This window comes from Rana temporaria, chromosome 9 (assembly GCF_905171775.1).
Source record: "Rana temporaria chromosome 9, aRanTem1.1, whole genome shotgun sequence".
Classification (NCBI taxonomy): Eukaryota; Metazoa; Chordata; class Amphibia; order Anura; family Ranidae; genus Rana; species Rana temporaria.
Window position 1 is genome coordinate 151500960 of NC_053497.1, and position 17605 is coordinate 151518564.

At 36.1% G+C, this 17605-nt stretch overlaps 1 protein-coding gene across 1 annotated transcript; it reads left to right on the forward strand.

Annotated features, from left to right (window-relative positions):
- Positions 1-7671: 7671 nt before the first annotated feature.
- LOC120914237 (LIM/homeobox protein Lhx2-like) lies at positions 7672-15526 on the forward strand. Its single transcript, XM_040324858.1, has 2 exons — positions 7672-7908; positions 12845-15526. The coding sequence occupies exons 1-2, from the start codon at positions 7735-7737 to the stop codon at positions 13130-13132; spliced, it is 462 nt and encodes a 153-aa protein (XP_040180792.1). The 5' UTR covers positions 7672-7734; the 3' UTR covers positions 13133-15526.
- Positions 15527-17605: the final 2079 nt, after the last annotated feature.

A 17605-nucleotide genomic window follows, 5' to 3' on the forward strand; every position in this document is an offset into this window, starting at 1 on the left:
AAACAAGATGCAAGTGATGTGAAAGTGCCAAAGTGTACATACCCAATCCTGTATATATTACTACTGAACATACTATGCTCTATTAAAGCCACTTTTAGTGCAAATGATACACAATGATGCACCACTAATACCTGTATATATACTGTGGATCCTAATTTACTGAACCTTTATCAAAACTGGAGCAGCTGTGCATGGCAACCAACCAGCTGCTATCTTCAGCTTGTTCAGTTAAACTTTGAAAATGAAAGATAGAAGCTGATTGGTTGCCATGCACAGCTGCTCCAGTTTTGATCAATTCCCCTTAATGTTGAAACAGGTAATTGTACAGATGGAATACATATATTAGAGCCTGCCAAAGGATTTGTGTTTCCATCAGTCCAGTTCTGAGATTGACACAGCCCTGCTACACAGCATAGCCCTACCTGGCAAGGCAGGACAATTGATTTTTCTCTGTTGCAGTTACAACAATACTAATAATAATTTTAGGAATGATCACTCAACTTTCTAATCGATAATGGGGTCAAATCGATGTTTGTTTTCAACCACAGTGACAAGAAAAGGATGTAAAATTGGACAATCCTTTCAAATTAACAAGTTTCAAACAGTGAATGTGTTTTTTGTTTTTTTTGAGAAAGTCCACTAACTCCAAAACTGACCATAAACATTTTTTAATGTAATTTCAAAGGGCATTTTTCATGTCATCAAATGTACTGATGAGGAGTTTTCATAAAAAACAGTGACTGGACAGTGAAAGGAGAAGCAGCAGACTGAGACTGAAGCCCTGTACACACAATCAGTTTGTGTGATTAAAACGGACCGATGGACCGTTTTCATCGGACAAACCGATCGTGTGTGGGCCCCATCGGTTTGTTTTCCATGGGTGAAAAAAAAAATAGAACATGTTTTAAAACTTTCCTATGGATAAAAAACTGATAGAAAAAAACGATCGTCTGTGTGGAACTCCATCGGAGAAAAATCCACGCATGCTCAGAATCAAGTCGACGCATGCTCATTGAACTTCATTTTTCTCAGCACGTCGTAGTGTTTTACGTCACCGCGTTATACACGGTCAGATTTTTGACTGATGGTGTGTAGGCAAGACTGATGAATGTCAGCTTCATCGGATATCCGCTGAAAAAATCCATCGGTTTAGATTCCATCAGATATCTGATCGTGTGTACAGGGCATGAGACTTTGTCCCTCTACTCCCTCTTCCTTTGTAGTGCCTTGCACAACTGACTGGCTCCCTAAGCTTCCTATCCTTCTTGGAGTCTGAGTTCTGCAGTATAGTGGATTGCAAGGGGCTAATACCGAGTCAAATTCAAGTTCTCATACTGGTTGCCTGCAAAAAATTAAAATAAATGTAAAGATACATTATTGAATACAATGTTGCATTATTTTTGTCTTTTATATCTGTCCAAAGCTAAGCTTGAACAAAATTTAAGCAGCGTTCACTTCCATTATACAATCATACGCAAAGTTTTTACAAACTCCCCATGCACGTTATTGAGTATCTAAAGTAAACGTAATATAGCTTACCTCTGAACATTCTCTGCTCTTTAGTTAATACACTATTAACAATCTCCAAGCTAACCCAGGGAAAACTAATATGAATACAAAGCACATGCACTTGAGATGCCATTCGGTCTTGAATTTATATTTCATTCCCTTTAATTTAGGCACAAAATTATCATTCCAATATCAGCGTAAATTAATAAATACTTTTCAAAATTCAGAAAAAGCTTTTTAAAACCTGAGGTTCCAATGCAGGTAATACCGTGAACCAGGTTGCACCAAACCCCCAGTGCTGCAAGGCAGCAGTGCTGACCACTGAGTCCTCCTGCTGCCTATACGAAGGGCGGTTACACTGTAAAAAGCTAGAAAAAAACAGATTGCATGTATAATCTATTCATTTTTTTTATAGATATTATTTTCTATGCAGCTTGCCCGATTTGGCGCGTTGGTCCTAAATATCATTAAACGCTTCTGGCACCAGCTTAGAGAGTTGGTGCATTATTCTACATTGTGCTGGAGAGCTATGCCAGCAGCATTTACATATCACACTTTAGGATCTTCTTACAATCGTGAAAAGCGTGCCTTCTTAAGTATGCAGTGTTCCCAGTCTCTGTTGGTGTTACCTTTGCAGTAATGACTTTGCCCCATTTTCTTTGCATAATGCAAAAAACAATGAGATGCTTTCCTCCTAGAAATGGTAATGATGCACAGATCTTAAAAGTCCAGCGTCCTAGATACTGAACAAGCAATTTGCAATTATAAAACCGAAAAACTGAAGCATGTCTATCCATGTATTTCTAATCTAAAAGCTTGTTTGTTTATAGGCCATACACATAGCAGCATAAAATTACTTGTTTTCCAGAAGTTTAAAACTGGGTGTCAACTATGGCTATAAATATAAGTATTAAAGATGGTTACAAATATAATGCATTTAAAGAGATTATAACAAGAAAATAAAGAATTGAGTTGAGGTGGTTTAAGTAATTTAACATAATACATGGAAACAATGTGTGTGTATATATATATATATATATATATATATATATATTTCATTTATATAAAATCTTTATCTCATTTTTATCAGACCTCTTTTGTTGGTTTTTGCCTGTTTAAATGCCTGACATTACATATGTATTACTCTATATTTACATATGATTTACTGGTACGGACAGCCCCCAGGATACAAACAAGATAGAGTCTGTAGGTTTGTTCCTAAGTTGAATTTGTATGTATGTTGGAACAGGTATAGAACATTTTTTAAATGTAGCGCCAGTCAAAACTATATTTTTTATGTTTTTTGGGTGGCATAGGGATGGGTTAATACCCCTGTATAATTTGTTTTACTGTCTGTACCCCTGTTCAGAAGATTTTTACCTCACTTTCTGTCCCTGTGACACTTGGATTTAGAAAATGTTGGGTTGTTGCGAAAACAAGGATTAGTGATTTAGTGGAGACACCTTGGGCCAGATTCAGGTAGAATAGCGGCGGCGTAACGTATCGCATTTACGTTACACCGCCGCAAGTTTTACGGGCAAGTGCTTGATTCACAAAGCACTTGCCTGTAAAGTTGCGGCGGCGTAGCGTAAATCCCTCCGGCGCAAGCCCACATAATTCAAATGGGGCGTGGATCATTTAAATTAGGCGTGTTCCCGCGCCGAACGTATTGCGCATGCTACGTTTTGAAATTTACCGCCGTTCTTTGCGCGAAATGACGTTGCACCGACGTAATATTTTGAACGTCGACGTGAGTTACGTCCTTTCCTATTCACGGATGACTTACGCAAAAAAGAAATACATTTAAAATTCGACGCAGGAACGACGGCCATACTTTAACATGGCAAGTCCAACTTTAGACCAAAAAATAGCAGCTTTAACTATACGCCGGGAAAAGCCAACTAGCGACGACGTAAGAGAATGCGACGGCCGCGCGTACCTTCGTGAATCGCTGTAAAAAGCTAATTAGCATACCCAACGCGGAAAGCGACGCAAACTCCACCCAGCGGGCGCCGAAGTATTACACCTACGATCCGAAGGCGTACGAAGCCGTACGCCTGTCGGATCGAAGCCAAAAGCCGTCGTATCTTGGTTTGAGGATTCAAACTAAAGATACGACGCGGCAAATTTGAAAATACGCCGGAGTATCAGTAGATACTCCGCCGTATTTCTTCTGTGAATCTGGCCCCTTTTTCCCATGATATCTCTTACAGGAGTGAATTTCCCTTCCTATGAGTAGATTTCCTCTCACTTACACTCCATCCGTTTGTAAGTAGGAGTCGTTTGTAAGTCAGATGATTGTAACCCGGGGACCGCCTTGGAATACAATTATTAAAATATAGCTAAACCCAAAACACTCTTTTACATTAAGATAGGGGTTTAACCTATACATTTTTATGTGCCATCTGTGTTAAATTTTCCTTCATTTTCTGTCCTGTAGACACAGCAGGAAGTTACAGCAAATCTCTCCAAAGTGAGGGGAATCCCCTTATAGACAGTTTTCGCTGAACTGAAAAATGTTGGATTCTCCCTGATATTCAGTCCCAGTGGCAGTAGTCACTGGGATCAAATAGAGAGTAAATCTCCATAATAGTGACACAATAAAAAACGCTTACCACTTATGTGAGACCCACAAAATACATGATGACATTTATGCCATTGTGGTCAACGGCATTGTTCAAGTTAGTGGTGTTTTTCTGTAGCTTTAGCTTCTTTGACTGTGATGCATAATATATTGTGTATTTATGGGCTGTTTCACATGTATTTAACTACATTTCTGTAACATGTGCAATATTCTTGCTAATTTCTTAATTTTTTTTAGAGCTAGGGGCAACTTTTAGTTACATTGTAGTCAGCAGGAGAAAGTTTCCCACTTTGATAAATTGCCCCTACATATTTTGTTTCATTGTAGTGCATAATTTACCTCTAAAAATAGTGACTGCATAAACAATGTGCTATTAATCTGAGAAGGATGATACTAATAACCGTTTCCATCATAACCCAACAAATCCTGCCAGTGTATTTCCTGACGTGAAGTCAAAAAAGCTATTCTTTCAATAAATAGACAAGCTATATAGGTATAAAAAACAATAGAAAGAAAAATACAGTTTGTGATGTATGTAATCATTTCATTTACAGGTTAGAAAGTGTTTAATGTAATTAGTTATATTAAAAAACTAGAGTGCAACAAACTCCTGTAAACCCTAAATCCATGCCATTAGTTCCTAGAAAACGAATGTCAATAGATGTCATTAAACAGGGTCTTCTATACTGTGTATATGTACGGACATGTTACAGGCCAGCCCAGGGAAGCTATCCTTGTCTCAAAGCCCCATTAAAACAAAGGGGTTTCAGTTTTTTCATTTTCTCTATGGCCCGTTTTTTAAAGCTCCATTTTGAAATTTTCTCTAAGGCTCCATTTCCCTTCTTGATATGTTCCCTTTTCACATCTTCCCATCACAAAAATGTGGGTGAAAGATGACCGTGATTTTCTTGTGCAATCTCAGGGCATAAAAAACAGTGCTTTGTTCTGCCTGCACTTCCTGTTGTGGGCTGACAAATGTCTCTCAGGTGCGCGCCTCTGAAGCCAGCACATCAAAAATATTAACATGGTTGTAAACTAAGGTATTTCCAGTTGTAGGGCACACCACCAGCAATAAACTGACATAACAAAGGCTTTAATTTTTTTTATAAATACATGTTATACATAACATATAATGCAGGTCACATGCTTTTTTTCTTCTTAGCTCTGACCTGTGTGGGGTGATGGGCTAAACCATAGCATGTCACATGCCGGGCTGCATTTAGATTTTTTACACCCATGCAGAGTGCAGCTTAGCTGTGAACCAAGCATCTAGACACATGCAATTCGCTTTGTAACTATTTAAAATCTGGCCAAAAAAAATAATGATTTTCAACTAATACAAAGAAATTTTAACGAAAATAAGGAATTAATTGACATGATTCGTTAATTCGTTAAAGGTCTAATGAAACAAAAGGTCAACTCTGAGTAAATCTTACAGTCCAATCAGCTAATTCATTTTGTGCTGGTGGTTGGATTACTAGCAAAGTGCAGAAGGGTGTTGTATGGTATTTGAGCATAGGAGAAGAGATATTGTCATTGTGTGTGTTAATGTATTCAAGAAACAAACGACTTTCCGAACTACGAATCATTATCAGGAATATACTCTACTGAAATAACGAATGATCCGGAAAAAAAATCAATATAACATAGCGAATATAACAGAATGAAATTATATATTTTACAAATGAAAACAAAACAAAACAAAATTTAGTCTACAAGTATCTAATCTGCCATGCAGGTGTTGCTGTCTTTGATGTGGCCTCTAGGAGAATTACACCCTATAAGTAAGCCATGAGTACACTTGAGTAGACATGACTTACACGCTAGAGGAATAGGGCGCATACACACTGGAGTAGCAATGCTGCAGAAGCTCAATGAGCCCAAATATAGTTGCCACTGAGAAGAAGGTAGTCTGAAGGTAGTCTGAATGACTGGCAGGATCGATGGGTAGTTTCTATAAAAGACGTGTTTAAGAAGAAAAAAAAAAACATAGGGAATAGAGAGATTTAAAAAAAATGTTTTAGGGTTTACAACCGCTTTAGCAACCTTAAATTGCTTACAGTTTAGAATAAAAAAATGGTAAAAAAATAAATAAAAAACTAACATATTCAGACTTCATCATCATTCATATTTGGATCTGTGGTGCCTTTGTGACCATGCACACATAATGCATTTTATTGGCCCTGGGGTTTGTGTGCTAAGGACTTTATCTATAAGTCCGAGGAACTCGACGGGCAAAACACATTGTTTTGCTCGTCTAGTTCCTTGTGAAGCCGCCGAGGATCTCGGCGAACCGAAATTTCCCATTGAACAATGAGGAAATAGAGAACATGTTCTCTATTTCCTCGCCGAGATCCTCGTCGGCTTCCTCGGCCAAAAGTGTACACCCACCCGGGTTTCTCGGCAGAATACAGCTCAGATCGAGTTTCTGGCTGAATTCTGCCGAGAAACTCGGTCGTGTGTACGGGGCCTCAATCTGTTGTCTTGCTTTCACATGTGCCCATGTTGGACTTCAAATGACTGTACTAAAAAACATTGTGCAGGCGTGGTCCACATGTGGAATACAAGTGGCTGTGCTGAAACACATTATGCAGACATGGTTTCCACCAGGAACCCAGCCAAAAACAATTATTTGTAGCCAATGCTGAATCAATTGCATGTAGTGCCTGAAAGAACCATGTAGGAGACTGGCAACACTGAAATGCAAAGAAGGATGAACAAAATTGTTAAAACAATATATTATGAAAACTATGGCAATTTATGATATACAGTATTTATGATAGACAATTAAAACTAGTATGTTGCTGTTTGCCTTACAAAACAGTTCTATATTCTTGTTGTTTAGTGTTATAAAAAGAGCCCCACAAGCTAAAAAAGGATAGTGACAATAAATTTGATGAAAACCAGAAAAAAATAAAATGTATATTAACAAACTGAATTATTTTATCTGGCTGGTACATTGTAAATTGAATTCTCTTGTAATGTACTACCTAAAGTCATGAGAAAAAGGCTTGCTAACAAAAAATGAATTTTAAAGGCATTACAAAATAAGATTGTAGCTTGAAGGAAAACCTTTTAAAGTTTGAAAAAAGACAAGCTGATTATCCAATATATATTTCAATATGAACAAAATATTTTCCTCATTCTTTTATCCTTAGTTAAATTAAGTGAATTGTATTTTTGATGTCCGAATTAAGTTTTGATTTTCTCAACTTTAGGTTTTTATTGTGTTTTCTGTGCTGGTGGGATAACGGTACTGTTTCATTACTCACAGAAGTTGCTTCTCATGCATAAATAGGTTTAAAACAATACATTTGTCATGGTTTTCCAGTGCTGTGGTTTCAGTAAATCCCTAGGTGTGTATTGGAGTTCTTAGGTTGATTACTATTGGTCACACGATATTTCTGCCATATGTGTCACAGGTGGGTGAATTGAAGTGTGTAAAGATAATTGGCCTACCAAAATACATTTTTCCATCCTGCCTCTGACACGTCTAGATATGACTGACGAGTCTATCGAGAAGTTTAATGTAATGTAAATGAAAAAGTCATTAATGTGATGTATAAATGGTATACCATAATTAATATATTCCTTTCCTGCTCCTCCTAGCTCTAAGCTGCAATGAAAATGATGGAGACCACATGGACAGAGACCAACAGTACACCCCCAACCAGAAAACCAAACGCATGAGGACCTCTTTCAAACACCATCAGCTCCGGACAATGAAATCCTACTTTGCTATTAACCATAATCCAGATGCCAAGGACTTAAAGCAACTAGCTCAGAAGACTGGTTTAACCAAAAGAGTTTTACAGGTAAATAAATACCAAAACCAATATTATGTTTTATTTTTACAAATGTGAACAAACATTTGATGAAATGATGTGAGACGAAAAGTATGCTGCCGCTTCTTCCAGAATGATGTACATTCTCACAAAAAAACAAATGATATCACATAGATGTTCAACACAGAGCAATTCTATTATTTAGGAATACATAAAAAATATAATTCTTGATTCTCATGTCTTTGTTATATTGTTTTAACTCCATTTTAACTTATAAACAACTACACTGGAAGCCACCTTGTTGTAACTGTCTTTATTTGTTTACTGATTCTTTACAACAAATACCATTTTTTTAACCTAATATATATATATTGGAGAAGAGTGCACTAAAGGTAACAGCAAAGGGGAAACAAACACAGTGCACTTCCCGGTGCCAAAAGGAAAATAATCTACTCGTTGATGAGATATTGTTATATAAGGAAAAAAGAATATATATAATAAATAAATAAAAATTATATATATATATATATACATATCAATATCATAAAACACCCTGCAGTGTAATGTGATATAAACTATATAAAGCAGCAGCTATTTAAAACAGATGAAATTCATCTATTCAAGAATACAAAGAATTGATATCACAAACATATAACCTAAATGGGTATATAATGATAAAACAGCGCTAAGAGTCCAATGTAGAAATATAAAAATTGGAAAAGTCCACAGGTAAGTCAAAAAGGCATAGTTCAAAGAAGTGAAAGAAGTAATTTCTAGGAATGGTATTTGATCCCTCCACCAACTTCCAATCTTCACCCCGCAACACGTGAGGCACACTTCCCCTCTGGGGTTCACACTCACCAGAAAGCAGATTAAACAGAGCCTTATAATTAATTAGATTCTCCTGATCTGAATGCCAATCATCATTCCGGAAACAGCCAAGGTTTAAATTCCAACTCACGAATCATAAAAAAACAGAAGCACCAAAATAGTGTAATTCCGCTTTAATATATCAAAATAAACCCGTAGGAAGCGGGGTGTAATTATACGGGTTTATTTTGATATATTAAAGCGGAATTACACTATTTTGGTGCTTCTGTTTTTTTATGATTCGTGATTTGGAATTTAAACCTTGGCTGTTTCCGGAATGATGATTGGAGTTCAGATCAGGAGAATCTAATTAATTATAAGGCTCTGTTTAATCTGCTTTCTGGTGAGTGTGAACCCCAGAGGGGAAGTGTGCCTCACGTTTTGCGGGGTGAAGATTGGAAGTTGGTGGAGGGATCAATTACCATTCCTAGAAATTACTTCTTTCACTTCTTTGAACTATGCCTTTTTGACTTACCTGTGGACTTTTCCAATTTTTATATTTCTACATTGGACTCTTAGCGCTGTTTTATCATTATATACCCATTTAGGTTATATGTTTGTGATATCAATTCTTTGTAATATATATATAGTATTTGTTTTTCATTTATTCTTTCTACAGCACAATTTTTTTTGTTACTGTATGCTTGTACAGGCTTTTAAAAAAAATATTTACAAAATGTAACATTATTTTTTTAATTTTAGTTTTGTCAAACTAACAATACAGCTGTGTTGCTGGAGTACTCTGACTGTGTTGAGGGCAATTTGAAGAGCTTCCTTTAGATAACACCACATTCTGTAGATATACTAGTGTAAAATAATTGTCCCATGGCAAAAAACACATAAAAATTAATGCACTTTGACCACAAGGTGATATTTAAAAGCCTCTGTATGTATAAAAGAGCAAGAAAGGTAATGCATACTATTTACAAAGTTGATGGTTTGCCTTCCTTGCCTTACAGTATCACATTTGTAAGAAAAGTGGAACTGCCCTTTAAGGTATTTTAATTTTTTTTTTTTTTTAAGAATGACAAACACATATCCCTTTGGAATATTAGAGACACCGTAAAAAAAAATATTTTAATAGTATTTTACTGTATGAAAATACAATAATAAAATAAAAACATGTCTCTTAACCTGACAATACTAGCCCGAAACTAGGTATGCACTAGTGTATACACTAGGTATACACTAGGTATATGTGCAGTGCATAGACCCTTTAAGAGTGACCTTAAAAATTGGACCCCTCCCAAAACATATATATAATATAAACTTGCCTGTTTTTATTACTAAATATTTTTATGAATACTAAAAAGTAAATTCAGAAAAGTACAGTTTTCTCATAAAGATCAAAGAGCAACAAAAGCATGAAATTATGGGAAATCCCTGTGTTATCAATGTTAATTAATTAGGCAGCATTAATGCAGCTATTATGATAGCAACCCATATGACTGGTGTGCTAGGTTGCTTGCAGTAGGGAGAGGGGGAATATTTTTGTTTATAATTTATATGGCATGTCAAGGTAAAGTAGAAAACATATGCAGCCCTGTCTCTATAATAAATTGCCATTTCCCTGTGTTTTTACCTTGCAAGTTTAGAAAAATATCTGATGATCTGCCTGAAGTACACTAATTTCTTAATTCTCAGTTTTGGATAACAACACTTTGGGGTTGATTTACTAATGCAGGACAGTGCAAAATCTGGTGCAGCTGTGCATGGTAGCCAATCAGCCTCTAACTTCAGCCTGTTCAGTTAAGCTTTGATAATACAACCTGGAAGCTTAGTGGTTTCTATGCAGAGCTGCACCAGATTTTGCACTCTCCAGTTTTAGTAAATCAACCCCACAGCTTTTTGAGGATGATTTATTGTCAACCCCATCCCAATTTTCTTCTGCTAAATTACGCAGTCTTTGTCTTTATCTCCAAATCATAGGTGCTAACCACCTTTTCCTAAGAAAACAACTAAGGGGTTGATTTGCCAAAACTGAAGAGTGCAAAATCTGGTGCAGCAGTGCAGCTTCCATTTTTTTTTATCAAAGTTTAATTGAGCTAGCTGAAGTCTGAAGCGGATTGGCTACCATGTACAGCTGAAACAGATTTGGTACTCTCCAGTTTTAGTAAATCAACCCCAAGAGAACTAAATAGACTCTCTGAGATAACACAGGATGTGTGCACATGACACAGGACAGTTCTGACATGATCAACATATTTTTTGCACTTAAAAACAGATGTAACTAAACACTTTCAATGGCATACCTAACAGACCAAAATGGAACAAAAAAATAATTATTAAGACTTACATAGAGTTTTAAAAAAAATATAAAAGACAGAAAAAAAGGACAAAGTGGTGAGTTGGTGAATTCAAGTTAGTGTGGGAGCCAGTTAGTGAACTGCTGTTGATAACAGTTTTTTTTATTTGATCATCTCTAAAAAAAAACAACAAAAAACAATATATCTCCGCAGCAAGATTAATAGCTTTCTTGATAGCAAATCCTTTTGCAGTGTTTGGGAACTTTGCTGTAGAGATATCTCTATTATAAATATATGTGCTTTGTGGGTGATTAGTCACACATAGCCCTCTGATTTACTAAACTAAGTCCAAAATAATTTCACATTCACAAGAAGATACTTGTATGTAATTATAGCAAACCAAGTCATGTGCATTTGCCTGTCTGATATAATGTCAGAGTCGGCACAAAGTCAAGCAATAACAAAAACTAGAACTTGAAGCAGCTAAAACCTTTGTTAGTTATCCTGTAATCCCCAACAAATGAAGCTAAACAATATAGAACAGAATAAATGTTGGGACAGCAATAACCAACTAAATTGTAAATAATTTGCGTTTGCCTATCATAAAGTCAAACAACAAATCTATGCTGCACAGATCATAGATCATATTAAACCACATTGAATATAACACCCCCCCCCCCCCAAAAAAAAAGTTAAAAAAATGACACTTTAGGAATTTGCCAGCAGCTAAATATAAGCAGGAAAAACTGAGCTTAATTTTGTACTTAAACACCCACTTTAACATAGGAATCTAATTGATGAATCAGTTGCAAAATAGACTTGCACTATTTTTTGCTCATGCAAAAAGATTATGCTAGGATATTAAGGCTCTAACGGTTTAGTGAATCAGGCTTGCTGAAAAAATATTACAAAATTAAATTTAGTCAAAATTATATGGTAATTTTATCTTTTCGAGGGCTGGGTTCACACTGTGCCCATGCTATTATATAATTATGTATGAAAATGTGTAAGAATGGCTGTAAAAAATAAGGTTGTCACCAGCAACAAGTACCACTAACCCAAGGACCAGATTTACTCCCACTATAAGGTGTGCCATGCTGTACCTATAATAAGCTTCTGGAATAATAATACACAAATGCATCTGGTTGTGAGTACTAAAGCAATAACACCTTAGCTCATCACCATCTGTGCTAATATTTTTTTGAGATTAATATGTGCATATTCTGTATAATATACATATAGTATTATGGGGTTATCTCTCAGGAGATAAATACTGGGCAGAAAAGATCAGTTTTTAATGATATGTGTTTGTTTAATTACACTATACAGTATATATAACATCTAAGACACTCCAAATACTCCACACCAAATATGGCAAATTACCTGTTGCCAAGTTAGGCAAGTTTACTATTAATTCTGTTTTTCAATGGAATGCTGCTTCTGTATTTAGATTGTGGAAAAGTTGGCTACAGCGTTACAAAAAAGAAGATATTCATTTGTCACTTTGGCTGTGAAAGGCAAAAAAGGTCTTTGCCAGCCATTGACAAGCTAGCCTCAGAAACATTCACATCTTTAAACGCCTTTCTGAAATAATGTCTGTCTGCAGTTGTCTACAATTTTCTTTATTAAGAAACAGATGGAAATTTGAACACAAAAATGGAAGGATGAAAGATTTAATTTGCATGTGTGTTTGATTATGTAACTATATTTAATAAGCAAAGGTGTTTTACAATGTGTATTCACTGTAATTATAAATAATTTATAATATATAATTATCACTACTTATGCTTGGTGCTAAACAGTGATACTGCTTAACCTTGCCTAATCCTGTTTTACTTCACCTATTCCAGGTATGGTTTCAAAATGCAAGAGCCAAATTTAGACGGAATCTTCTGAGACAAGAAAATAATGGAGTAGACAAAACATCAGATTCCACTCTTCAAGCTGGGACTCCATCAGGACCAGTCTCTGAAATTTCCAATGCTTCTATGAGCCCCGCCACTACACCAACTACATTAACAGACTTGACTAACCCTACAATGCCAACTGTGACATCTGTACTGACTTCGGTAGCTGGTAGCTTGGACGTGCATGAGTCTCGAAGTCCTCCACAAACAACACTCACAAATCTCTTCTGATGACTCTTCAAAAGTTCATTTAACAACAAAAAAGAGATTATTTTTAGTCAATTTCCAAGTGTATTTTAATAGAGACTTTGTTCAATGAATAAATTACATTTTTGGGGAACATTCTCAGAGAAGAGTTCATTGTGCTGGTGTTTTGATAAACTGAAGAATTGGTTGAAAGATGTATCTGCAACACAACATTTGTGTACCTGTACAGTTTTGTGGACTAAAAATAAGGGAAAGAACCATTAATTTAAGTTGGCTGAATCTTCTGTATTCTCAAAGACTGTTATGTGCCTTATATACTGTCTTATCAACATAAAATTTCTCTCTGTATATTTATGACCAGAACTAAATTGTTACAAGTTTGTTACTTTTCAAATAGTCCTAAAAAGTTTCTTTGCTTAGACTTTTTCTGGCAGAATTTTGGAGCGAGTAATGTAAAATGTGAGCATTCATAGATAATTTGGTGGTTTCCGTCCATCACAACATTTGCACTGGTAACTACATCCAGATAAGTTTACTGGGCTTTCCAGTAAACTTGGGGTAAAGAGACTTTACGCAGGGATCCTAAAATTGTCTAGTGTGATATATAACCTCTTTAGATTTTGAAAACGCTAATATATTGATATCTTAAACCATGCATACCTCCCAAATGTACATATTTTGGTGGACAACAGCGTCATGAAGAAGCAAGACTTAGTGTAAGTGGTTGGCATTTCACCTGAACAGGGGCAGGAATAGGAAAACCTGTATGGTACTTACATGTTCCAGTTTTACATTTTAGGATGTTGGGAGGTGTGAGAGTGGTATGACCCTGTCTACTCTAGTCCATAAAGTAATTATTTTTCCATTTAGGATTAGGAATGAAAGAAATTGGCTAACTGGAAATAAGTATTAAAAACAAAGCACAATGTTTGACTAGCATTTAAACAAACCGTGAAGGTTTTGAGAGTAAAAGGTTCACCTACCACAGTTTGAACCACTCTTAATTTGTTTTAAATCTCATATACTAAACTGTTCACTGTGAAAATTAGTTTACAACTGGTGAGAAACAAGGATTTCTAGTCATTAAAATGTTGTTCATGAGCTTAGTTGTCTCTGCCACAACAGTCACCATAATTCAGTATTAACTTTTACAAACATTTTTATTAAAGGACTAAAAGACAAACCACATACTGTACTTACATGGTTTTACAGTGCTGCACCCATAATCTAAATAAGTGATACACACCCACTATAAGCCAACCAGAACCAACTCCACTAATAAGCCCACATGTACTCTTACATCAAAGATCCTTAGGAAAATCAATACATTAATGAATCTTCTAGATTCTTATAGACTTTGTGGCTCAACTAGAATACAAAGAAGGCCATGATACTATTATCTGGAGTTGTTTCACTCAGATTATTTAAAACTGTATATAACCCATAAACACATTTAATATATTGCAGCTTACCTGTTCCTTAAATGTGGTGGCTGCATTTGTTTTTTGTCAGGCCTTTTTTTGCTTTATTTTTACTTGGTGATCCTGAAAATAAAACACTTCCTGTCCTAGAGTGGCTACACTCGCTCCATTGTATCAATGGAGAAGCTTTGGGCTGCTCTCCTAATTTGGACTACAAACATATCTTCTTCTCTTCTTCTCCATTACATGGAGGGTAGTGGAATTTGTAGTTTAAAGAAGATAGCTTAGAAAAATGATAACATTGTTTGTCATTTCAGCTCAATTCACAGGATAACAGGTATTTTCTGAACTGAATTTTGTTTCCTCTAAAATAAAACGAATGCAGCTGCCACATTTAAGGACTATATGATTTTTTTGTTCTAGGGTTAGATATCCTTTAAATCAAAATATACAGTACATGCCACATGACCTACGGGGTTTGAATGTCCAACGAGTTCTTAAAAAAACATTGACACAAAATTGCACTTGACTGTTTCATGGCCATTTTAAGAGTGGGTTGTAGAGTCCTTGCACTGATGAGAATCACCATGCTCGCATCATTTTAAGTCTTAAATATACTGATAAGATTGGATGTAAATACAAATGAAGCTCACCCTTATGCAGATGAGGAAATTCAGAAAGGCACATTCTAGCACTCATAGGTTTTAATATATCTTGTTCAGTGCCACACATGCCTGAAACACTTTGGAATAAGTTACAGGCAAGCCCTGACTCTGAGAGAGTCGCCAGAAGTATTTAGAAATAATGCCCTTTATAACTAAACTCATTCTTAGCTAGTGTTTATTAATACCATTGGTAAAGCCAATTCGAAACAACCATCCTTGTATAAACTTATGGCCTGTGTGTAATCTTTTTGTAAAGTTTTGTTTGGTCTCTGAAAAAAGGTATAAAGCAGGAAAATAATTATACTAATAAACAAAGGCTGCTTCTTTTATTACGTGTTGGGCCCATTCCATTTTTTAGCACAGTGGTACTATGAGCTGGCTCTCTTGTCTGTGTTGAATTATTTTCTCCATCAGTTTCACCTTACCAGTGAAGGGTCGTTGGAGTTGTATATTAACATCAGCAGTAGCCAAGACTTAAGTATAGCTGCTTTAGCATATTGTGACAAATTTCCCCTATTTGTAATGTTGGATAAGGTCAGAACAATTCTGAGATGTTGCATCTTTTGGATGGATACTTTTACCTCAACAATGCTTAATTTTTAAGATAGAATGAATGTTTGCCTTTTTGTTCTTGTTTAATACAGAAACATTAGTGTTCTTGATATGAAGAATAAATTTTGGCTGTGACATGAGTAATTGTTGTATACAGGTTGATTGACATTTTTTTTCTTTTTTTACTTTTTTTTACTGATTTATAATGCAGTGCAAATTTAGCCATCTGTAGGTACTGGCCCATTAAAAACAATAGGCTGCATTTGGATCAGTAAAAAAAAAAAGAATGCTGAAGAGACATTTAGGCATCTATGTGCAAGAGGCCATAGTATATGCAACATGTTTAGCATTAAGTCATGCAATTGTAGCGGTGCCATATTTATAAATACACACTCTCATGCTGGCTCAGCATTCTGTCCCACTGGTGTGTATATCTTGCTAAACTACGATTGGACTGAGATAAAACACACCATTGACAAGTGGTTTTGTTGTTTTGGCTGTACCAAACTGTAATCAAGTGCTCAGGTCTGATAAACACTGACAAAATGGGTAACCATGTTACACCTCATGTCAATAGAAGGTCCCATCACAGTAACCGTGTATTGAGGTTCTCATTTATAAACCACATTTTACCTTAAAACTGTACTCCCTCCCAGTTTGAAAAAAGTACATAATATTAAGCACAGTGGCATTTCATTCACAGTTACTTTATTATGGTAAACAAGTAAAAGGTTAGTATGATGAAAAGAAAAAGAATAAACTGGGCTTGCTCCCCATATAACATGCAGTTAATTTGCATCTTGCATGTTTTTCTGCAAAGAACCTTGCCTTTTTCTTTCCTACATTCCCCATTTCTATACAATCACTTAAAGCGGGAGTTCACCCATTAAACTATTTTTTCAAACAATCCCCTTACATTAATGCTCGTTTTGTCTAGTGGAATCGGCTAGTTGTTTTAAAATATGAGCTGTACTTACCGTTTTCGAGATGCATCTTCTCCGTCGCTTCCGGGTATGGGTCTTCGGGAGCGGGCGTTCCTTCTTGATTGACAGTCTTCCGAGAGGCTTCCGACGGTCGCATCCATCGCGTCACTAGTAGCCGAAAGAAGCGCCAGCGCACCGACGTTCGGCTTCTTTCGGAAAATCGTGACGCGATGGATGCGACCGTCGGAAGCCTCTCGGAAGACTGTCAATCAAAATAGGAACGCCCAGTCCCGCAGCCCATACCCAGAAGCGGCGGAGAAGATGCATCTCGTAAACGGTAAGTACAGCTCATATTTTAAAACAACTAGCCGATTCCCCTAGACAAAACGAGCATGAAGCTAAGGGGAAAACCAGTCATGTATGGGTGAACCTCCGCTTTAAAACATATAAACATCTTGAGTTCATAATAATTCCCCAAAGATGTGTAAATTTACCATATGTTTTTTTCTGTGTTTCACAAAAATATGTAATTCAGAACACTTGAAAATGGCTGTTTTTTCTGTCTTTTGAAGGTACTATGCAGACAATCTATGGTGCACTATATCAGGAAATAATACAAAACAATACTCAGAAGGCCTCAAAGACATATAAAATGTTCACTTCAGGACATAAAATCCATAATCCAAATCACAGACATTATCTATGTACAGTATAACCCTTGTTGGGAAGCCATTGCTGCTTGAAGTTAATGTTAATTTTAGGTTAATCACATGTGAGCAGCAACAATTATTTTTCCCTGATTCCTTTAAGGTTAAAACAGCAATTTAGGACCAGGGGTTACAGCAATGGCAATTGGGAATGTATTGCACCCAAAAGGTAACTGGATCCTACCCCAGATCATCATTCTTTCATAAAAATACATACTCTCCCTTCACC

Bases quoted from the DNA above. Each gene is read 5' to 3' on its own strand.
- LOC120914237 (XM_040324858.1), top strand. From the start codon at position 7,735: ATGGACAGAGACCAACAGTACACCCCCAACCAGAAAACCAAACGCATG. The intron at 7,909-12,844 runs GTAAATAAATAC...CACCTATTCCAG, and splicing joins TAACCAAAAGAGTTTTACAG to GTATGGTTTCAAAATGCAAG.